A 22,246-nucleotide genomic window follows, 5' to 3' on the forward strand; every position below is an offset into this window, starting at 1 on the left:
TCTCTTCTCTTCCTTCGCCATCCTCATTAGCTTGTGGATGTTCGCTTGTAGGACGATGGCCATGCTTGTTTCCCGCTGGTTACTGTGTGGCTGCTGCACTTCTCGCCGTCTGTATCCACGGAGGAGAAAGAAATTGTACGTCAAGGCGAAGGGTTGAAAAAGGATGCAGATGAGTCTGTCCACCATTAAATGATTTTTCAAAATGCCAATTCAGCAATATCCATTCATATCTCCCTCGTTTGTTAAATGAATGGCCAGAATGGGATCACTTAAATCACCTCCAGCTCCAATGAATCTAAGAAGGTGAATATTTTTAACTGGGATTATTGTTACCTAGAATGAAACCATGAGAGGGGGAATATATCAATATATCAAGTAGGCAACAAGCAGATTCTCCCCAGAGATGATCATTGTTTCAAAATATTTTATGTAGTTGGTAATAGGTTTGAAAACAGATTTTCCACGTTAAAGGTGAGGAGAACATAGGGTCTAAAAGAAGCAACCACCAATATGAAAATAGGGTAGAGTTCCCTCCCAAATAAAATATTTGCTGAAGATATTAATGCTGGAATATAATAATAATCAATCAATCAGTTGTTATTGCATTCCTGTTATGTACTGGGCTAGGGCCTGTGTTTGGGGGGTGGGAGAAAGAGGGAAGAAGAAGTAGGAGGGAGAGGAGGAGGAGAAGGGAAGGAAAGAAAAATCAGCAATATTTTGGGGTCTCAGCCTTCCCAAAGCCTTATAGGTTAATGACCAGATCAGGTTAGTATTATTGGTCATGAGAACAATTAAAGAATTAGAGAAATCTTCGTGTGTTTAACTAAAGGAAGAGTTAATGTAGATTCTATGTGGATTTTGGTTCAGAGATGAGGGGTGTCAGGGTAGTCCAAGAGAGTTAGAGAGGGCTTTGTGAAGGAAACTGACTTTAAAATAAGCTTGTTCACCAGTTTCTCAGACTATGAGCTAGGTCTCCAGAGTGTAAGTGATAAAAGCCCAACTGTGACTGCTTAAATAAACTCAAAAGTGTGGTTGTCAGTGTGTGTGTGTGTGTGTGTGTGTATGTGTGTGTGTGTGTGTGTGTACATGCACACACGTGAGGCTGTCTTTTGGGGGAGGGATACTATATTTACCCACATAACTACAGTATCTCAGTCAGATATGGCTAGATCCAGGCACTCAAGCTGTGCCATTAGGCTTGTACTACTCTTATCTCCCAGGTCTTGGGCAGCCAAACACTTAGGGAGGAGCTCTCTCTTGGCGGTTAAATGCTCACCCACAGGCCCAGCCCTGTACCCAGTCAGAATTTTGAATTTTAATAAACCTACGAAATCCTAAGGTGAAGTCTCTTTGGACACACTTGGGTCAGGTGTCTATCTCTTAACTGTCACTATGTTAAGTGAGTGGGTGCACTGGTTGACCATGACCAGTTCAAACACTCCCCTGAAGAAGGAGGCAGGCGATGCTCTAAGAGGAAAAGGAGATACTGTTGCCAGAAGAAGGAGGAACAGCTACAATTGTTAATTGAGTCATGCTTGCAGCTAGTTTACCATGAGGTTGTGACAATGTCATAAGCAAAGAAAGGTAAATCACAAGCTGCTGTTTTAATAGTCAACAAAAAAGTGGGGATGCATTGTATGTGTTGGTGGATTTATTTACTAATTGCTCATTCTTCAAGCAACTTGAGGCCAGTTATAGAAAATGTAAAATAAAATGATAAAATATCAAGGTCATGCAGAATATAAATTATAATAGAAAATGCAATAGTTCCAAAATATTGCTGTAGTAACTAACCTTCAACTATAGTTGAATTTCCTGATAGTCAACAGGAAAATGGATCCATTCCACGGAGCAGAAATATGCTAGTTTTTTGTTTGTTTGTTTTTCAGGTAATGTAGTGGATTAGAGAGCATGAGTTTTAGTTTGACTACCAGCTCTGCAACCGACCTTAGGCACATCATCGAAGTCTTCTAATTCTCAGTTTGTTCATTTTTTATATGGGAGTACTTATACTCATGATATTGGGTTGTTTTACAAATTAAGTGAAATAATTGCATGTAAGATTCCAAGAAATAAGAGCCCTGAAATGAGAAAAAATGAGACACTTAGGAGATAGTGTGGTCAGGGACATTCCTATCACAAACACAGAACTGAATTGGGTGATGCTATATCTTACAGTGTCCCTTGATGACCACCAGGAGCATGGTGACAAACTGTCATTCAGTCAAAACAGCTCTTGATGGTGCCAAGAAATGATACCCCAATAGACAGCTTTGTGATGGCCCAACTTGGTCCAAGACTAAAAATCCAGAGCATACAGAGAAATTATGGAGTCTGTGTCCTTCAAGCAATCTTTTTCACATATCATATTCTTCAACCAACCTTTGGATAAACTGAGCAGCTCTTTGTTCAAAGATACGAACTAGGTCAGGGCCTTGAATGGAGGTATTATGGAATGATGAGCCCCTGTACTTCAGTGACGTAGGCTGGACATCAGGTCTGACGCTGGCCCAGGAAGATGGTCACCCCACTGGCAAGGACTGGGTTTTACCTCACTGCTCCAGGATAACTCCAGTCCTAGAATCAGCAGTCGACTCTAAAAATTTGTGGTTCTTCCCCTCATTTCAAATTTGTTTTCTTTATTTTACCACATTGATCCATCTCAACATAAACTCTCCTAACAAGGATTTTCTGACTGCTTATTCAGGTCCAACTCTTGACAGTTATGGGGGAACTCAGAAGTTTTACATCTGTTAGGGGTTCTCCAGCTATAAAGTCAGCTGTTACCCTGTAAATTGCTTTCCTCTTTTTATCAATTCTATTGGATAGTAAAGTCTTGAGGGATGTCAAATATTCAGGTCAACTTTAAAATAATATGGGGGAATAACTTGGGAATTTCTTTTATTTAACAATGTTTGATAGCCCGAATATAATAATAGCTCCCTATAGAAAACAGGGTGCTTCATCTATCATGGTGAAAATATCAGAAAAGTCTGCTTATCCAGCACCAAGTAACAAATGAAAACAAATAAAAACCACCCAATAGATAATGTGGAAACAGACTCTCCATGATGAGATCTGTGCTGATCTGGGTGAATTGGGTCTATATTAGATGCCACACTTAGTCAAAACGGAATCATTTATGAAAATGTCACACTTGTGAAAAGCCTCCGACATGTAGGCTGTCTGACATTTCTTCATCTGAGAGCAATTTAGATATCTTATTACCATCTCCAGCTAAAAATACTGTATGAATTCCAGATTCTTGTGTGAAGTTAATCTTCCAGCTCAGGTTCACCTTGCTGCTAATTCTCCATCTCATTTCAATGCATGGAGCTGGGGGTTGGGGGCGACATCATTTTATGTCCCCTTCTCCAGCTATCAACAAATCTGTGCTGGGGACAGGGGAGCTGTGGGAGTATATTAGAACACAACCAGCAAGTGGATCTTGTGGTTTATAAATGTTCTGTGCCTGTCACTCTTAGTCTCTTTTTTGCAGCTGAAATTAGGGTTTTCATGAATGGGGGTTTGAAGAATCAAGTACAAAAGGGCCTTTGAATACTTTGGTATAGCAAACCCTATTGTTCACTTACTCCACATCTATTTCCCCACAGTCTCCTCCTCTTCAGCAGAAATCTGGCTTTGGTCAAATTTTACCCTAGGAGGAAGGTAACCTCATCCTCAACTCCAGGGTGAATCCTGAGTAATTTAAGCATGTAATAGTTGTGTTATTTTCTTTGCTAATGGTTAGTTGACATGTGGGCTGGTAGCTTAGATCTGGCCAAGGAAACAGGAGAGAAAAATTTTCTCAGACCATAAAGGAAGGTAAGGTTTTCAGATCTGAAAAGAAAGCACCCAAGAAAGATAATCCTTTCTTTTTCTGAACTTAGTCATTCTATATGTGATGGCTGGAATTGCAGCAGCCACCGTGTAACATGAGGAAAACAAATCTGAGGACAATGCTGACATACTAGGATAGCAGAGCGAGATGGAACAAAAAATATGGAATAAAGCCTAAATCTTTGTACCTAAGGACTTCTGTTTTGAATGAGAATACATTTTTCTATTATTATTTATTTATTTGTAAGAGAATATATTTTTCTTACTGTTTGAATTGGGTTAGCTTTTCTGATACCTACAGACAAAAATAAAAGCATCCTTTTTAACACGTGGAGATATGACATAAAGCAATCAGGGAAATGCTTTAGCCAGTTGTTCCTAGAGGCTGCAGCTCCTCAGTTTTGCTGCCCTGTCTTTCTAAGCCCGGTGGGCATGAGGGACAACATGAGCCCAGAGAGCTAATGAATTTTGCATGGTGTGTTTTTCTTGCATATTACACATGCAACCCACACATACTCATGAATGTAAAACATGCTAAGAAGCCAACTCTACATTGCCAAGTAAAGCACAGAGAACTAGAAAGTTCCTTATTGATTCAAACCAACAAGAATTAGGTAGATGTACTTTGGCAAAGGGAGAATGACTAAACTGAGGCTACACAATTTCAAGAGGTACCAAGGCCATGCTCTCATTGTGAGACTTCCCTGTGACCCTGAGACCATTACTCTTTCTTCCTGTTCTTGTTCCTCTGTGTTCATATCTCATCCGGGGCACTGGCCACAGAGTACCAGGGACAGTGCCGGTGTTTGCTTCCCTTGTTAGCTTGTGAGTTCATGCAGGGGACACGCCATACCCTTTGTTGTATTCACTCACTTGCCAACTGTTTATCGAGTCTCTCCTCTGTGTCAGTATTTGCTGTGAGCTGTTACTGAAGATACAGTAGTAAGGAGAAGCAGATGTGTTCCTATAATCACGAAATTTAGAGTCTCGTCAGAGACAATCATATCATCACAATAATCAATTAATTTATTGCTGATAACCAAATGACTGGCACTCAGTAAGAGCTCAGTAATTATCTGTTGAATTCAGTCACGGAATTTTTAATATTTCACATCGCCTCCTAGCTTCCCAGAGGTTCGCCTAGGTTCATACTGTGGGGGAAAGACTCCCAGAAGCCGGCGAAGTCCAGCCTGACGTGCAAGCTCTTCTCAAGCCTCTGCTTTCAGTGTGCTTCCTAACATGTTGGCCAGTCGCTCGGCCAGGCCCCTGGTCCATGTAGGAGGAGGTCACACTCTGCATGGATAGAGGAGGTGGGATTGGTTGGGGTTTTTTACCCTACCAACCTGCCACACTTAGTTTAAAGTGCGGGTTATGTTATAAAAACCTTAAACTCTGCCAAGGAATTTAAACAATAGTCATTTGAATCCAAGAATAAGTTTCTTGCTACAAATCACACTCAAACTAAAATTATATTCAGACGTTTTAAATGGAAAAGGATTATGTAGTGCGTGGTGAACAGCAGGTCTAAGCCTGTTGTCTTAGAATGTGTGCACACAGGGCTTTGATGAGAGAGGAACATGGGACCCAAGCCGGCTGTCCCCGCAGCCTTTGTGCCATTCTCAGTGGGGGCAGCCTTCTCTTGTGAAGTGTCGGAGGAGAGTAATTGACTCTTTCCCCTTCCCCAACATCCAGGGGAGACCATTCTAAATTCAGTGGTTGGTTTTTTTAATTGGATTTATTGGAGTACAGGTTTCAAGTGTACAACTCAGCAAAACATCATTTGCACATGGCATCGTGTGCCCATCACCCCAACCAGTCGCTTTTTATCCCCATTGTCCTCACTTCCCACCCACCTCTTTACCCGCTCCCCTCTGGCTAGCACAACTCTGTCATCGCGCGCGCGCGCGCGCGTGTGTATTAAAATTAAAATTTTGTTTATTTACTTATTTTTGCTTCATCCCTTCACTTTTTTCACCGTACCCCAAACTCCCCTCCCCTCTGACAGCTGTCCGTCTGTTCCATGTGTCCATGTCTCTGTTTCTGTTTTGTTCATCAGCTTATTTTTTTTATTAGATTCCACACGTACATGAGATCATATGGTACTTGTCTTTCTCTGCCTGGCTTATTTCACTTAGCATAATAATCTCCAGGTCCATCTGTGCTGTTGCAAAAGGCAACATTTCTTTTTCTTTTTCTTTCTTTCTTCTTTTCTTTTTTTTATAGCCAAGTAGTATTCCATCATGTAAATGTACTATAATTTTTTTTTTTTATCTACTAATCTACTTATGGGTACTTGGGGCTGATTTTAGATCTTGGCTATTGTATGGTTGGCCCATGCCAGCCAAACCTGCTATAAATGATGAAACTTACAATCAATAAGCAACAGTTCTGCCTTATTGCATTATAACAAATGGATTTTTAGATTAGACTGAGTATAAATTCCTACCTAAAAGAAAAAAATATGATGAAATAAAGCTTAGCTTTAAGCAGACTCTTAAATCTTGAAAGTCTGTATAAAGTGTCTGTGCGTGTTTTATTTGGAGATGTGTGTGATTAAGAGAAACTGTGCTATAGATCTGAATTAAAACTGAAACTAAGTTTGTGGGTCTGGTGGAAAGATTACCTACCTACCCAGAGTGATCTGCATAATTCCATAGTCGGGTCCAAAACTTAATGTAAAAATCATTTGAATTAATTAACAGTAAAAATGGAACAGCTCCAGTCCTAGAACTAATTTGAGGATCGTGAATTCTCTGTTCTACTTGGAAATCCGTGACTCTCATTTTAGAGTTCTGAGGAATCAAGCCTTTATGGATCACTGAATACATAGCATCTAAGAAAGTCTCAGAAATGGGACTTGGTCCGGTTTCACTACCACAGCATAGTGCCTTTATACTCAACAAAATATACAAGGCACATACACACAAAGATGAGGGTAAAACAGGAATGCCAAACCCATACTGCTTTTCCCCATTTCAGGTTGATTATAAAAGCCTCAGAGGAGGTTTAAACAGCTCTTAGAAGAGTAGACAGAGGTTCCATACACAATGCCTTAGAGCTGTTACACACATGTAGAAACAAGACCAAGTCTCATGCAAAACTCTTTGTAATACTCTGTTAGTATGATTTAGCTTCTGAAATTTTCGCGCCCACCCCATTCAGCTCGTGTTTCATAGATGTGGCATGTGGACTTCAGTTTTTTTTCTTCTGTAAAACGTTTGAGCATTCCATGGACTCAGTTTTCTATGGACTGACACTGGGTTTGAAGTTTAGAAACTGTAATGTACTGTAGAAATAAGATACCCAGATTATGGACTTTTTGTCTGTGGTTTGTATGCTGACCAGGGAAAGAAGCATGAAGAATGTTGCAGAATTAAAAGAAAATTATCTGCCTTTTCTCAATAGGTGTATTCTCTTCACATTTGTCAATCTGAAGTTTGAAAGTATTCATCTTCCTGTCCGTGGAATTGATAGCATTCTGCCAAGATCACCTGAAATCTCAGGGTTTAATCAAACTGGAAGTCATTTTTTTTTTGAAGAATACTTTAAAGTTCAACTATGATAGTTTAATTATCACATCCAAAAATTATTTCTGGCTCCTTGTGAAAATTGCTTTTTTGTATGAGGGTTCTGTTTCAGCATGCAGGGGATTACCTTCCTGGAAGCAGTGTAACAATGCTGTATGTGGCGGAGATAAGGGCGTTAGATAGACCGGAATGGAATGGATATTTAGAAGCGCAGAATGCCATTCAGATAACCTCCTGAACATCTGTAAGTTTTGTGTAATCTGTCTTAACATCATGAAATGTGAACAGGAAGAAGCCTTGAAATGAGTGGATTCACTACACGTGAAACTTTGTCCCAAAGAAGTTGTTCGAGGTTACTTATTCAATGTCACTTAATTCTTTAACCAAGGGGCAAGCCAGAATTTCATGACTTTCAGTCCAGAGATCTTTTCCCATTTCCCTGTACTTTTTTCTTATGTGATATAACAAATAAGAATATTTCAAAATACGAATGTACTAACTGATGAACTTACAATTTTAGGAGACAACCAAAAGATAAGTGATACACATGATAGTAAAACCAAATGATAAATAGGACAGCATTGGTTCTAGAACAACGTTTGATCGTGTTTTCATCCCAACAGTTCACCTATTTAATAAGCAAATTGGTATTTATTATCTACTCTGCACATACCAGATAGACCCAGTCTATTGCGGGAATGAAACAGATGGATTTGAAAAGGATTTATAGGTAAATTTGTCTTTCAGTAGATAGCGTTTCTCTTGTTTCAGTGAGAAACAAGAGAAAAGAAGGAAGCACACAGCTCAGGCTTGGCAAGGCTTCTGGGAGAATGGGTTATGAATAATTAGGGTTGTCATTTGAGGAATGACAATGAGGAAGAATAGAGTTTTTTGATGGCTCTTACACATTTCTTCCTCTAGAATGGAGGGAATGAGACTAGGCGTCTGGAGAGTTGATGGTGATTAGAAAACAGGTGAATAGGTCAGAAGACCTAGATTGGCTTGCCAGGCAAGAACCAGTGAGAGCCAGTACCGAGTTCTGGACAGTACTGCTGGGCAGCCCCTGGTGTTTGGTGATGGTCTTAAAAAAAACAACAGCGAGCTCATAGCAATTAAAACTGTGGAAAAGAGGAGAAGCATAAGGTGTGCATAGAGGTGGGTTTGTTGCACAACAAGCCCCAACAAGAGTGGGGCTTGTATAGAAATGCACCAGGTTTCAAAACAGAGCCGTGAATGCCCACGGAGCTGGAGTCAGTGTCATCAGCACAAATGACTGGAACTTGTTTTTTCCTACTTTTCTTATGAACATTATTTGATGAGGAAAGTGTTAATATCTAGTTTTTATTTTTAAGGCGTTTCCAGGTTATATCTTGGTAATAATATAGATTAAAACCAATCATTTAATAGCCTCAGAAGAGGAAAGCATTGATTGGGTTACAACCCAGCCGTCTCCTCTTAGCAAGCGGAAGCTGAGGCTGGAAGGTGTGACGCACCGCAGTGTCCTAGGGAACTCTAACATGGGATTCACTGGATGGTTTGAGCTGCTCCAAGCCCTATAGACACTGAGCAACAGAACTCCTCCTGAGTTCAAGCCCCACAGAGACCGGGCAGTGGTTCTTCCTCCGCCTCCACCCCCACCTGCAATTTACAGGTGCTGTAAATTCACAAAGTGTGAGTTTATTTATTTTTTCTTTTTCTTTTTTTTCCTTTTTTTTTTTTTTTGTATTTTTCTGAAGCTGGAAACAGGGAGAGACAGTCAGACAGACTCCCGCATGCGCCTGACCGGGATCCACCCGGCATGCCCACCAGGGGGCGACGCTTAGCCCACCAGGGGGCGACGCTCTGCCCACTAGGGGGCGATGCTCTGCCCCTCTGGGGTGTCGCTCTGTTGCGACCAGAGCCACTCCAGCGCCTGGGGCAGAGGCCAAGGAGCCATCCCCAGCACCCGGGCCATCCTTGCTCCAGTGGAACCTTGGCTGCAGGAGGGGAAGAGAGAGGCAGAGAGGAAGGAGAGGGGGAGGGTGGAGAAGCAGATGGGCGCTTCTCCTGTGTGCCCTGGCCAGGAATCGAACCCGGGACTTCTTCACGCCAGGCTGACGCTCTACCACTGAGCCAACCAGCCAGGGCCAAGTGTGAGTTTATTTATCAAAGAAAATAACTTTATCTTTAGCATATTTTTAGTACTAAGGGATTAATGCTTTGACAGTGTTGGGTAGAAATTTCATCTAGTCTAATCAGTTAACCAGTCCACCTGTTCCCTAACTGTTCTATATGAGTGGGCACGGCTTTTCCCTATGGGTGGGAGGCCACCGGCACTCCAAGGAGACCCAGGAAAGACATGACAATGCCTTTAACTCAATGTTCTCTCCAGGGTCATGCAGACAACCCTCTCCCTGACCTGACTTCCTCGAGAGGCGGCATGAGCCCCTCAGCAGTTAACATGGACGGCCAGGAATCCTCCACGACAAAAGTTTCTTGAAACAAACCGAGTGCTCACAGATTCCCCCAGGAAGCTCTTTGGAGCTAGACTCCTGACCCACATCCTAGCTTCTCTGTTTCAGTTAGTCTGAGAGTCTTAGGGAAATCTGGAGTTTTTAAAGTTCATAGGTAATTCGACTATATAGCCATTGGGGAACCACAGCTTGTAACAATACTATATTAAATATTTTGCAAAAACTTAAAAGTAGGATTGATGCTAATTCTTTCAATAAGACCAGTCCCCAGAGAGTCCTATAATCATAGACTGTGAAAGTCTTGGTCCAGACCAACTTTGCTTTTTACTAGAAATTCTTTGACTCTCCCCTTTTCAAGGCTGGGATGAGCTGTTGAAACTGTGCACGTCATCTGGTGGTGGTTACTGTTGTGCTCAGGCCGTTGGAAAGACTTCTGTTTATTTGGCACGCTTGGGATTTGTGGCATGCGTAGAACTTACGCGGCAGGCAACATAAAAATATGTAATTCAGGGAATGAAATCTTTTGGAGCTCCCTTCACTTCTACAAATTGACCATAAAATAGGAACCACAGACATAATATTCCTATAACCATTATTGTCAAGAAGGAAGATTCATCTGGGGGGGAGGGGGAGGATGAGCAGCCTTGGAGTGTACTTCTTTATAAGACATCCAAAGAAAGCGTAAATGTTCAAACTTTGTGTGCAAATGATAATAAGAATGTTTAAGTTGGGCTGTAGTTTTCTGCCTGACAATTAACAAGTGTCTATTGAAGAAAAGCAAGATTTTTGAGGCTGATCTTTAGAAGTCTTTAAAAGTCCTTTCATGGTTATTAAGTTTATCATTGGAGGGTATCTTCTTGTCTTGATAGATACTTCAAGTGCATTTACGGTTTCATAAGCATTTTACTATGACTGCTGCTTCCTGTTTTTTTCTTTCCGAGGGAAAGTGGTTCACAGTATCTCAGGCAGCCATGATAGCCTGTGATAGATTAGGAGAAGTAGGCCCTGGCCGGTTCGGCCTGGCGTGTGGGGGACCTGGGTTCAATTCCCGGCCAGGGCACATAGGAGAAGCGCCCATTTGCTTCTCCACCCCCACCCCCTCCTTCCTCTCTGTCTCTCTCTTCCCCTCCCGCAGCCAAGGCTCCATTGGAGCAAAGATGGCCCGGGCACTGGGGATGGCTCCTTGGCCTCTACCCCAGGCGCTAGAGTGGCTCTGGTCGCAGCAGAGCGACGCCCTGGAGGGGCAGAGCATAGCCCCCTGGTGGGCGTGCCGGGTGGATCCCGGTCGGGCGCATGCAGGAGTCTGTCTGACTGTCTCTCCCCGTTTCCAGCTTCAGAAAATAAAAAAAAAAAAAAAAAAAAAAAAAAAAAAAGAAGGAGTGAAGGGAAAACTACATCCTCCTTCTCTTCCCCCCTTTAGCTGCTTTGACACGTGGGGCTTACATTAGCTTCTCCGGTACAACCTCAGGCAGGAGAAAAAGAGGCTAATTGACTCCTATTGGTTCCACCTGAACATCCCGGGGACTGGGGTAATGGATGAGTAATGGCCAGTGATACTGGTTGTGATAGCTGGCTGTTGAAAAAAAATATTTAATGAGATTGGCTACATTCAAGATATAACACACACAAAAAAATAGTATCTCTGTCACAGAAATCAGATTGAATATCTTTTTTCATCTTTTGATGTTATACTATATCATATAGTGTGTCCCTCTTAGGGATCAGGAGAACTGGGAACTGGGTTTTAGTTGTTACTTTCCACTCTTCAGCTTTGTGACCTTGAAATTGCCAGATGATCTCTATGGGCCTCAGTTTACTCATCTAAAAAATAGTCCTTTTATAGACCTCGTAGTGTACGTGAGAGGATGAAAAGACATTGTTTGTCTAGCCAAGTCAAGCACAGATCGAGATTGGGTGATACAGGTGGTGGTGTGAGGGTGGTGAGGGAATGGGAATGGATAGGTTATTCTAAATTACTTCCAGACCTCAGACTCTGTTGTTCTATGAGTCTAAGTTCTACGGGAAGAGTGGGACACTCAGAGGAGTCACTGAGGTGCTTTTAGTGATGCTAAACTTATTTGATAATTTACACTCCTAGAGCGATGCACAGCCAGAGTGAAGGCAGTTATGCTATTTGACTCAGTGTGGTTAAGAGGAGTAAAGGGTTTACGTGCACAGAGCCCAGGTCAGGTCACCCCTCCATTAAAATCAGCCCCTTTCCCGCCATCATGCCAGAAAGTACACTTCCAATAAAAGATAACGATGATTTTTAAAGCAGACCTTCAGGAGTAAATCTATATAGATCTACCTAAAGCAGGGATAAATCAGCTTGTTGCTATTGTTCATTTTAACACTGTATCCAACATCAATGCACTGATTTGGCCTGCCTACATTTGCCAGTTTCCAAGGCATTCCACAGGGTTCTTTTAAAATATGACTTAGAAGCCTCACCTTAAGTTTGAGAAAGGTTTATGTTTGTGATGGTGCATGCGAAGTCACACAACTGTTCCCAGAAGCTCTGTGTTCATACTCTATGCAGGCGTCCCCAAACTACGGCCCGCGGGCCGCAATGTGGCCCCCTGAGGCCATTTATCCAGCCCCCACTGCACTTCTGGAAGGGGCACCTCTTTCATTGGTGGTCAGTGAGAGGACCACTGTATTTGGCAGCCCTCCAATGGTCTGAGGGACAGTGAACTGGATCCCTGTGTAAAAAGTTTGGAGACCCCTGCTTGAGTCTATAGCTATATGCTCACATTTCAAGAAACAGCAAAGGCAGAGCCACAGGGGGGATTTAACCACTCCCTTCTTTTTACACATTATTGTAGCTGGAGCTGCAGGAATGATGCAATTATTTTTGTTTTTATATGTTCTTTTTAAATACCAAATAGTTAGAACTACTATTTGGGGACCTTCCACGAGACTAATGAAAGAATTGAAATAAAGAGATTTAAAAAAATCTAACTAACCAATAACCAAAAGTTAAGTAACATTTTTAGCTATTAGCAAAAGAGAGCAGCTACATACCAAACCTGCTACTGTATTGATTACCCAAGAAAGCCAGGAGAAATTGTTTCAACTATAATCTCTATGTAAGTGCCTCAGTTCTTCATTTAAATCTTCTAAGATATATCTGCGCTCTTAGAATAAAGTACTTAGTATGTGGTAACTCACATCTGCTAGGTCATTAATTCATTCATAACGAATTCTCCCTTGCTATTCCATGCTGTGCTAAAAGACGGAGAAAATGCATTCACCCTAATTCTTGATCAGTTTATTTCTCCAAAGAAATTAAAATTTGTATTTATGTTGGCAGCTCTGTTACAACCAGAGTCCATACCCCAGCTTGATTATTGTGGGAAGTCAACTGAAAAACACTATTAATATCAATACATCAATCATAAAGCCCATAAAACCCAGTTCTACTTCCGTAACCTCATGACTAAGAACTAAATGATTTATCTGAATATCTGGATTTCTGTAGTCGTTAATAGAAAATAGACTTTTTGGATACTTACTGTTCAAACCATAAGAAAAATGGCCTGTTATAACAACTATTCTTTTACCTAGATGACCTTTATTAGCATTTGATTGGAAAGATCAGCTGTTTTCAAAGATTCTCCTGGTACCCACATATTAGCAGAATCATTGTGTTAATTAGTGTTAAACAGTCCATTCAATTCCTCATGATGCCAGGAACCAGTCAATGTCTATTGAAGCTCTGTATATATAAGGTGTGTTCTAGGCACCTAATACAAGGTGCTGATCGGCCCTAAAGAAGTGAGGTTTTATTCATTAAAAATAATAAGCACATACTGGAAGAATTATAATCAAAATAGTACATGACTGGTTGCTAAATGAGTGATACAGATATTACGTTTTACTCCAATGACAATTAGCTTTTAAGTTCCAAGTTGATGAAATGATACTCCACATATAAACATATTTCAGAAAAATCAGTAAATCTATAATTAAAAGACAAAATTTCAAATTACATACCATGGTCAAGTTTGCAGTATATTTATGTTTATATTATACTATGTTCTTTTGCTTTGGGCTTTTTTATGGCCTTCTGTTATTCAAGTGCTAAGTGAAGGGAGGTTTGGCTTATCATCTGTCCGTTGCTGCTCAACACTAGCATTCAAAATGGAAATAATATCTTTATTGGGGATATAAGTATTTAATCAGATGCTATTCACAATGGCTTCTTAGTCTATCAAGATCATTACAACTGAGCCATTAGGAAAGAAAAAGAAATAAAAAGCATCCATATTGGAAAGGAAGAAGTAAAATTTTCTCTGTTTGCAGCTGACATGATCATGTATCTATAATAGAAAATCCTAAAAAATCCACAATCCTCAAAAACTATTAGAGCTAATAAATGAGCTCAGCAAGATTGCAGAATACCAGATCAATATGGAAAAAAAATCAATTGCATTTCTATCGATGACCAATCAATCCCAAATGAAATGAAGAAGACAATTCCATTTATAATAGCATCAAAAATAATAAAAAGGGTGTAATGATTGTACACTGAAAACGACAAAACTTCAATGAAACAAGTTAAAGGAGAAGCAATGAGTGGAAGGACATCCTGTGTCATGGATTGGAAGACTTCACATTATTAAGATGTCAGTAGTCCTCAGGTTGGGCTGCAGATTCAACACTATCTCTATCATATTCTCAACTGCTCTTTTTTTTTTTAAAGAAATTGACAAGCTAATCCTAAAATTTATATGGAAATGCAAGGGATGCAGAATAACCAAAACAACCTTGAAAAAGAAGAACAGAGTTAGAGGAAATTACTCTTCCTAATTTCAAAATTTGTTACAAAGCCAATAGTAATCAATACTGTGGTACTAGCATCAGGGTGCAAATGTAGATCAATGGAATTCAATGGAGAGTACAGAAATAAACCCATACATTTATGGTTAGCGGATTTTCATTTCACAGTTAAATGGAGAAAGAATAGTCTTCTCAATAAATGGTGCTGGGACAAATGGATATTCACATGCGAAAGAATAAAGTTAGGTCACTAACTCCCACCATACACAAAATTAACTCAAAATGAACCTAAGACCTAAATGTTAGCACTACTACTATAAAACTCCTGGAAAGAAAGAGAAGTGTATATATTTGTAACTGTGGGTGAGGCAATGGTTTGTCAGATATGACACCAAAAGTACAAGCAACCGAAGGATTCCAAGTTGAATGCCATCAAAATTAAAAACTTTTGTGCTTCAAAGGACACTATCAAGAAAGTAAAAAGATAAGTCATAGAGTGAAAGAATATATTTTCAGATTGGACATTTACAAATCCAGAATAAATAGAGAACTCCTAACTGAATAAATAGCCCAAATTTTAAAATGGGCAAAAGAGCCCTGGCCAGATAGCTCCATTGGTTAAAATCTGGCCCAAAGCACAGAGGTCGCCGGTTCAATCCCTGGTCAGGGCACATACAGGAATGGATCAGTATTGCTATCCTTCTGTCTGTCTGTCTGTCTGTCTCTCTCTTCTTCTCTGGCTAAAATCAATACATTTTAAAAAAATGGATCTTTTAAAAATAATAATAAAATAAAATGGGCTAAGGATTTCAATTTCTCTAAGTAAACATACAAATGAAATGGCCAATAAACACATGAAATATGCTCAACATTTTTAGTCATCAGAAAAAGGCAAATGAGAACCACGATGAGATACCGCTTCACACCCATTAGGATGGCTATCATTGAAAAGCCAACCAGGCAATAACAAGCGGTGGCGAGGATGTGGAGAAATTGGAAGGCTCACACATTGTTAGTGGAAATATAACATGGTATAGCTGTAGTAAAAAGAATATGGCAGTTCTTCAAAAAATGAAACATTGAGTTAACATATGATCCAGCAATTGCACTCCTAAGATATACTCAAGGTGAACTGAAAAGATGTGTCCACATAAAAACTTACACACAGATGTTTGTAGTATCATTTCTAGTAGTCAAAAAGTGGAAACCATCCAAATGTCTATCTACTGATGAATGTGTAAACAAATTATGGTATACCCGTACAATGTAATATTATTCAACCATATTAAGGAATGAAATACTTACTGATTTATACTAAACATGGATGAACCTTGAAAACATTATGCTAAGTAGAAGAAGCCAGAACTGAAAGACCACATTTTGTATGATCCCATTTATATCAGAGCTCTAGAACGACATGGGAGAAACCATAGAGACAGAAAGTAGATAAATGGTTTCAAGGGACCAAAACAGTGAAGGAAATGAGAAGTGACTGCTAATGGATAGAGTACTTCTTTTGGGGGGTTAAGTGTTCTGGAATTAGCAGTGATAGTTTACAACAGGGGTCCCCAAACTTTTTACACAGGGGGCCAGTTCACTGTCCCTCAGACCGTTGGAGGGCCAGACTATAAAAAAAACTATGAAAAAATCCCTATGCACACTGCACATATCTTATTTTAAAGTAAAAAAAACAAAACAGGAACAAATATAATATTTAAAATAAAGAACAAGTAAATTTAAATCAACAAACTGACCAATATTTCAATGGGAACTATGCTCCTCTCACTGACCACCAATGAAAGAGGTGCCCCTTCCAGAAGTGCGGTGGGGGCCAGATAAATGGCCTCAGGGGGCCGCATGTGGCCTGCGGGCTGTAGTTTGGGGACCCCTGGTTTACAACTTTGTGAATATAACTAAACTGTAGGCTTTAAGCTTTTATTTATGTAAAAGGGTGAATTTTATTGTACGTAAATTATGTCTCAACTTTTAAAATGACTATGTTATTCCTTGAGCACCCTAGATGTTAAGTTCTCATAAAGCATAATATAACTTGCAAAAGAATATTATCATTAAAGCACATATTTATATATTTCCTTCCTAAGGGGGAAAAAAAATAAGGTCTCTGATCAACCTCATAGGTAGCATGAAATTTTACCAATTTTCAGTATCAGTGCAGATAGCAAGGTGAGACCGGGTTTCTTTCGATTTATACTACAAGGTAAATACAAATTCATCGCTTCAGTTCTCCCGTTAGTTCATGTGGCTCCTTCTCGTTGAGATGGATCGAACATTCGTTGTTTTGAAATGGAGGGAAGACCGAGTGTGTTAACCTGGAAGCCTCAGCTGTGCTCCCCTCTCTCTCTCAGGTGCTGCCCTTCCCGAGCCAGGTGGTGTACAACAGAGTCGGCAAGTGTGGGAGCCGCACCGTGGTCCTGCTTCTGAGAATCTTGTCGGAGAAGCACGGATTTAATTTGGTCACGTCAGACATTCACAACAAAACCAGGCTTACTAAAAATGAACAAGTAAGTTGCTCTGACCATGGTTAAACTGTGCTTTGCTTCATTTGTGTAATTAGTGGGTGCCTCAAAGGACATCCTTCCAACCCCTGACAAGTGAGTAAACACCAGAGTTGCAATTTCATACTGTATTTTTGTCAGAGCATGGGAGGAAATTTATGTTAAGTGTTCTGGCCAAAGTCTCTAATCCAGGAAGTTCCCATGAAGGGACACTTGTTAAGACTGAAGGACAATGTATACTCATCATTGTCTACTTAGCTCTAAGCAGCAATGCTTACATCTCAAATAGTTACACCACTGAGCTATAAATAACGCTGACGTCTTGACAGCAAAAACGAGAAAACTTGATTTTAATATTTCTTCTTTGGCGTTTGCTTACAAGAACCCTAGGTCTTTGTGGTTATAATAGTAACCAGACCAGGAATTTCTTCAGACCAGGAATCTGACTGGTTGGTGGGGGCATTAGCTTCTGTTAGGACCAGCTCAGGGGATCTCGGGCTTCCAAAGCAATATTTGGCATGGTTAGCAGTAGCTACTAATCGTTTAGCAGGAACAATTCTTCCATAATCAATCAATCAATAGATATAAAAGGAGATTTACTACGAGGAATTGGCTCACACAATAGCAGAGGCTGAGAAGTCCCACAGTCTGCCATTTGCAAGCTGGAGACACAGGAACACCATTGGTGTGATTGAATTCAGAGGCCTGAGAACCAGGGAGCCCGTGCTGTAAATCTCAGTCGACGTAATACAAGATGCAATGTCCCAGCTAAACAGTGAGGCAGGAGGAAAAGGGGCAAATTCCTCCTTTCTCCACACTTTGTTCTATTCAGACCTTCACAAGATTGGGTGATGCCCACTCACTTTGGGAGAGCAATCTACTTTACTGAGTCCATGGACTCAAATGTCCATCTCATCCGGAAACATCCTCACAGACACACTTAGAAATATTTCTTAATCTGGGTGTCCCTTGCCCAGTCAAGTTGACACATAACACTAACCATCACACCACCCAATCAGTATGGAGGTTTGGGCAACAAACAAGGACATGACTTACTATCAGGTTGAGATCTCAATTATGTCCAGTTCTTGCTGGCATAATCCTCACCTTGGAGGCATTCAAACCCTCACAGACAAAGGGGATTTACAATGGCTTTTATTTCTCTTTTAACATGGGGGACAGCAGGACTGTTTTTAAGATAGTGGCACAGTCTACACAATGTATTTAGTGTCTTCCACACACTAGAGATCACTTCGCGTTTTATAAATAACTGTAATAGGGGTAGGTTCTCAGACTTTCTTACCCGGTTGAAGGGCTAATATGATTAGGCTGCCATGTCCTTTCCACTACCTGAAAGTGACTATGAATTAATAGCCCATGTAACTGCAATTTGGTTATGATTATTAAATTTGATTTTCCTTTGAGTCTTTGGGTCTGCTTATCAGACTATACTTAAATATTGCTATGTGTGGAAACTATGCCCAGTTCTCAGAAGACTCATGTAACACAGTAGCTCGATTTCAGTTCCATCCACTGCTGATCGGGTACAAACAGCACAGCGAGGTGACTAAAGTATAAGACACTAAGATGTTCAGGAATGCCCTAGAACAGGGGTCCCCAAACTACGGCCCGCGGGCCACATGCGGCCCCCTGAGGCCATTTATCCGGCCCCCGCCGCACTTCTGGAAGGGGCACCTCTTTCATTGGTGGTCAGTGAGAGGAGCATAGTTCCCATTGATGAAATACTGGTCAGTTTGTTGATTTAAATTTACTTGTTCTTTATTTTAAATATTGTATTTGTTCCCGTTTTGTTTTTTTACTTTAAAATAAGATCTGTGCAGTGTGCATAGGGATTTGTTCATAGTTTTTTATAGTCCGGCCCTCCAGTGGTCTGAGGGACAGTGAACTGGCCCCCTGTGTAAAAAGTTTGGGGACCCCTGCCCTAGAAGATAGAGCACAAAATATAACATTTAAATATACTGTGTAATTTTATACAAATAAACGTACTTGTTTCCTACGAGGAGCCATCTTGAGAAAGTAAAATACGGTTGCAACTGTCAAGGGAAAAGTTTAGATGAAAAATTAACAATAATTTACTAAAGGTATATAAATTGCTATATCTAGAAAAAGGTTAAAGACAAAGTCATCTTTGTCCTCTAAAATAGAAATCAGCTCTCATCTGTTTGGAATGATTGGCTTGTCGGGAAGCCAGGGAATAGACTAGACAATCTTTTCAAGTTCTTTCCAGCCTGTGATTTTGTGATATATTTATACAGCTACTCGCATAATCTGTGTATAGTGTAGTTGAAACATTCCTGATTCCTGTGGTCGTGTGACCTAGAATATATTTCATTACTTAGTTAGTCCAGATTCCTATTAAATTATAAGGCAAGTTTTAAAAACTCCAGGGAAAGGTAAAGATACGGTAGGAAAAACAAATAAGCGATTTCGATGTGAAAGCAGACGGCAGTGAGTTACCTCTCTGCAGCTCCGACCAGGCTGTGACTCGCAGAGAGAGCCAGGAAACATCATGACAAGAAACCCAGTTCGGAGCAGTTCAAGAATGTTTAAAGAAACTCTTTTCCTTATTATATGTATCCTTTTACTAAAGTTTCAAAGTGCATAAAACAAGCGGAGAAAAAAAATATTATTTTAACCTAATATATTCAAGAAATAATTTGTGGTATGAATAGCTCCTCTTCTTGGTAATTTATTAAAGGAAAGGTGGGGAGTGACTTAGGAGACGAGTTAAAATTTAAAGTCAGTGGTTCTCAACATTAAACAGGAGAACTCGGAAAATGTGTTCCCATGGAAACATTGTTCTATGGAGTTAATAATAATTTTACTTCAGGTGCAGAATGAGTTAGACTGGCTCCTGTGGGCTGGCCTGGGACTCTATCCACCATGGAGAACATTTATATTGGAGGAAACGTGGTCCAAGTTCCATACTACTGACTTACAAATGAACTTTGCAATGGTACTCGTTTATAAGACTTGAATTACCTCTACCATCTCATTCATACACAATGGCACCTCTCTGGCCAAGGTCAAGTTTATGCCCGTGCATACATTTCTCACTAGAGGGTAGCTGTTACACACACACACACACACACTCTCTCTCTCTCTCTCTCTCTCTTTCTCTCTACTAAATTTTAAATTTATATTTAATGGAATAAGACACTGAAGGGATTATTGAAAAGGAAAAGGAGCATGAAGACATCAAATGTGAGAATGCGTATAAAAATCCCATTACATCTGCCCTTATAGAAATAGAACTACCTTTGAAGTTAATATATGAGAAAACTCAGCCCCAACAGAAAAGCATGGACAGCTGGGACAGGCCAGTGTGGGACCTTTGCAGAGCACACAGTGTGACCCGTGGTGACAGCATTTCGTTTGTGCTCTAAAACTAGATTTCAGTTTTCGGGGCTAGCTTAGATAATCTCTTGGGAAATGGAGACTGCATATAATTTGAAGGATAGGGAGCTAATTTCTGGTAGACATGGAAGTGTGATTTCCGAAAGACTCAAAACCATCGTCGTTAATGACCGGCTGCTGTTTTTCAGAACACTGCTCTCCAGACGACAGAGGTCAAAGTGCTGCAGGCATATCACAGACATGAGAATTCAAACTTACTTCATTCTTTCTGGAGAAGGGGGGAAATTGTTAGTGTAGGAGCCCAAAAGATGGAAAAACAAATACTTTTACTCTTTTTATTTATATTGAAGCTAGTTAGGATTACAACTTGGATACAGCATCTACTCCATGAAAATTGTTTTACTTCATTATTTTATTTAACATTTTTGGACCTAAAACCATGTCAGTCAGTGGTTCTGATTCCCTATTTCATGGATGAGAAACCTGAGACAAACAAATTGTCACTTATAGACTAGGATAGGATAGGATAGGATAGGATAGGATAGGATAGGATAGAAATAGAAAGAATAGGATAGGATAGGATAGGATTGGATAGGATAGGATAGGATAGGATAGAAATAGAAAGAATAGAATAGGATAGGATAGGATAGAATAGAATAGAATAGGACTTGAATGAGTATCAGTGGCACCTGCACTAGAATTTAGGCTGTTCTGCTAAGGCAGTGCTTATCTATTCCACCCGTACAGCGGAACCTCCTAAAAGCCCTTTTGAAACATAACATTGCAATGGCCCTTTTCTGAAGTTTCCAGGGTAGATTCCAGGACTCTTCTTTTTTAATAACAGTAAAGTGCCACAGGGGATTCCACAGAATAGATAGGGTTAAGAATCCCTGTCAAAACCATCACATTATTTTCCTAAGTGTGTTCCTGAGAATCTTAGTCTCCTCAGAAACTGGAAAAAAAACACACAAAAAACCCCCATAATTAAATAAAAAGGGGGAACTCTGCTCCTATTGTCTGGAGGTTCACAATGATTATTCACACTTAGAGACTGAGAATTCTTTCAAATAAAAATAAAAATCTGTTTAACTGTCTTTTATCTCGTGTTTCCTGGTCGTAGTTGGTCAGGGAACCCTTATAAGTGTTTGGGGCTCTCCTTTGCCCCCCACAACTGGCCATCGCCTTTGCTGTGACTTTTCAGCAGCTATGAATATGATCAAAATCTTGAGAAGTGTTCAAAAGGTGGAGGAGCTAGAGAGCCTATGCCCATGTGCTCTCGATTGTATTAACCTCTTGGACAAAACCAGAATTCCTTTACAATGTTTTAAACCTCCCTTTCCTATTGCTCTTGTCCTTGCAACTTCTAAGTCTGACTGTGGCTATAAAACAGCACAACTCTGAAAACGAGAACTCATCTAAAGAAACCACGGTAGGTTTGGAAAAGGTCTAGAGGCCATAGGGATTCCTCCTAGGCTTTCCTAAGGCAAGGTCAGCTGGACTTGCTCGAAGGAGAAGGTTCATTCATTTATTTTTAAGCGGATCTCTTCATTGTTTCTTCCTTCGTCTTGATGGTATTCCTTGAGCACCTACTGTCAATGCTGTCTATTGAGCGCCAGACAACACACTGGATATGTGCACATCTTATTTCTAGCCCTTTAAGCAGCATTCTTAGGAAAGTTATTATCACACACACACCCCATTTTATAGGAAGCAACAATCATTCAAGAAGAATGTGAGAGAATAGACTTGA

The 22,246-nt window shown here is 40.3% G+C and overlaps 1 protein-coding gene across 3 annotated transcripts in view; it reads left to right on the top strand.

Moving 5' to 3' along the window:
* UST (uronyl 2-sulfotransferase) overlaps positions 1-22,246 on the top strand; it is a 328,028-nt gene that overhangs the window by 186,253 nt on the left and 119,529 nt on the right. For all 3 annotated transcript variants that reach the window (XM_066248213.1, XM_066248211.1, XM_066248212.1), the window contains one exon: positions 16,969-17,124. In XM_066248213.1, coding sequence (XP_066104310.1) covers positions 16,969-17,124 — 156 coding nt within the window. The remainder of the gene's footprint in view (positions 1-16,968; positions 17,125-22,246) is intronic.

This window comes from Saccopteryx bilineata, chromosome 12 (assembly GCF_036850765.1).
Source record: "Saccopteryx bilineata isolate mSacBil1 chromosome 12, mSacBil1_pri_phased_curated, whole genome shotgun sequence".
Taxonomy (NCBI): domain Eukaryota; kingdom Metazoa; phylum Chordata; class Mammalia; order Chiroptera; family Emballonuridae; genus Saccopteryx; species Saccopteryx bilineata.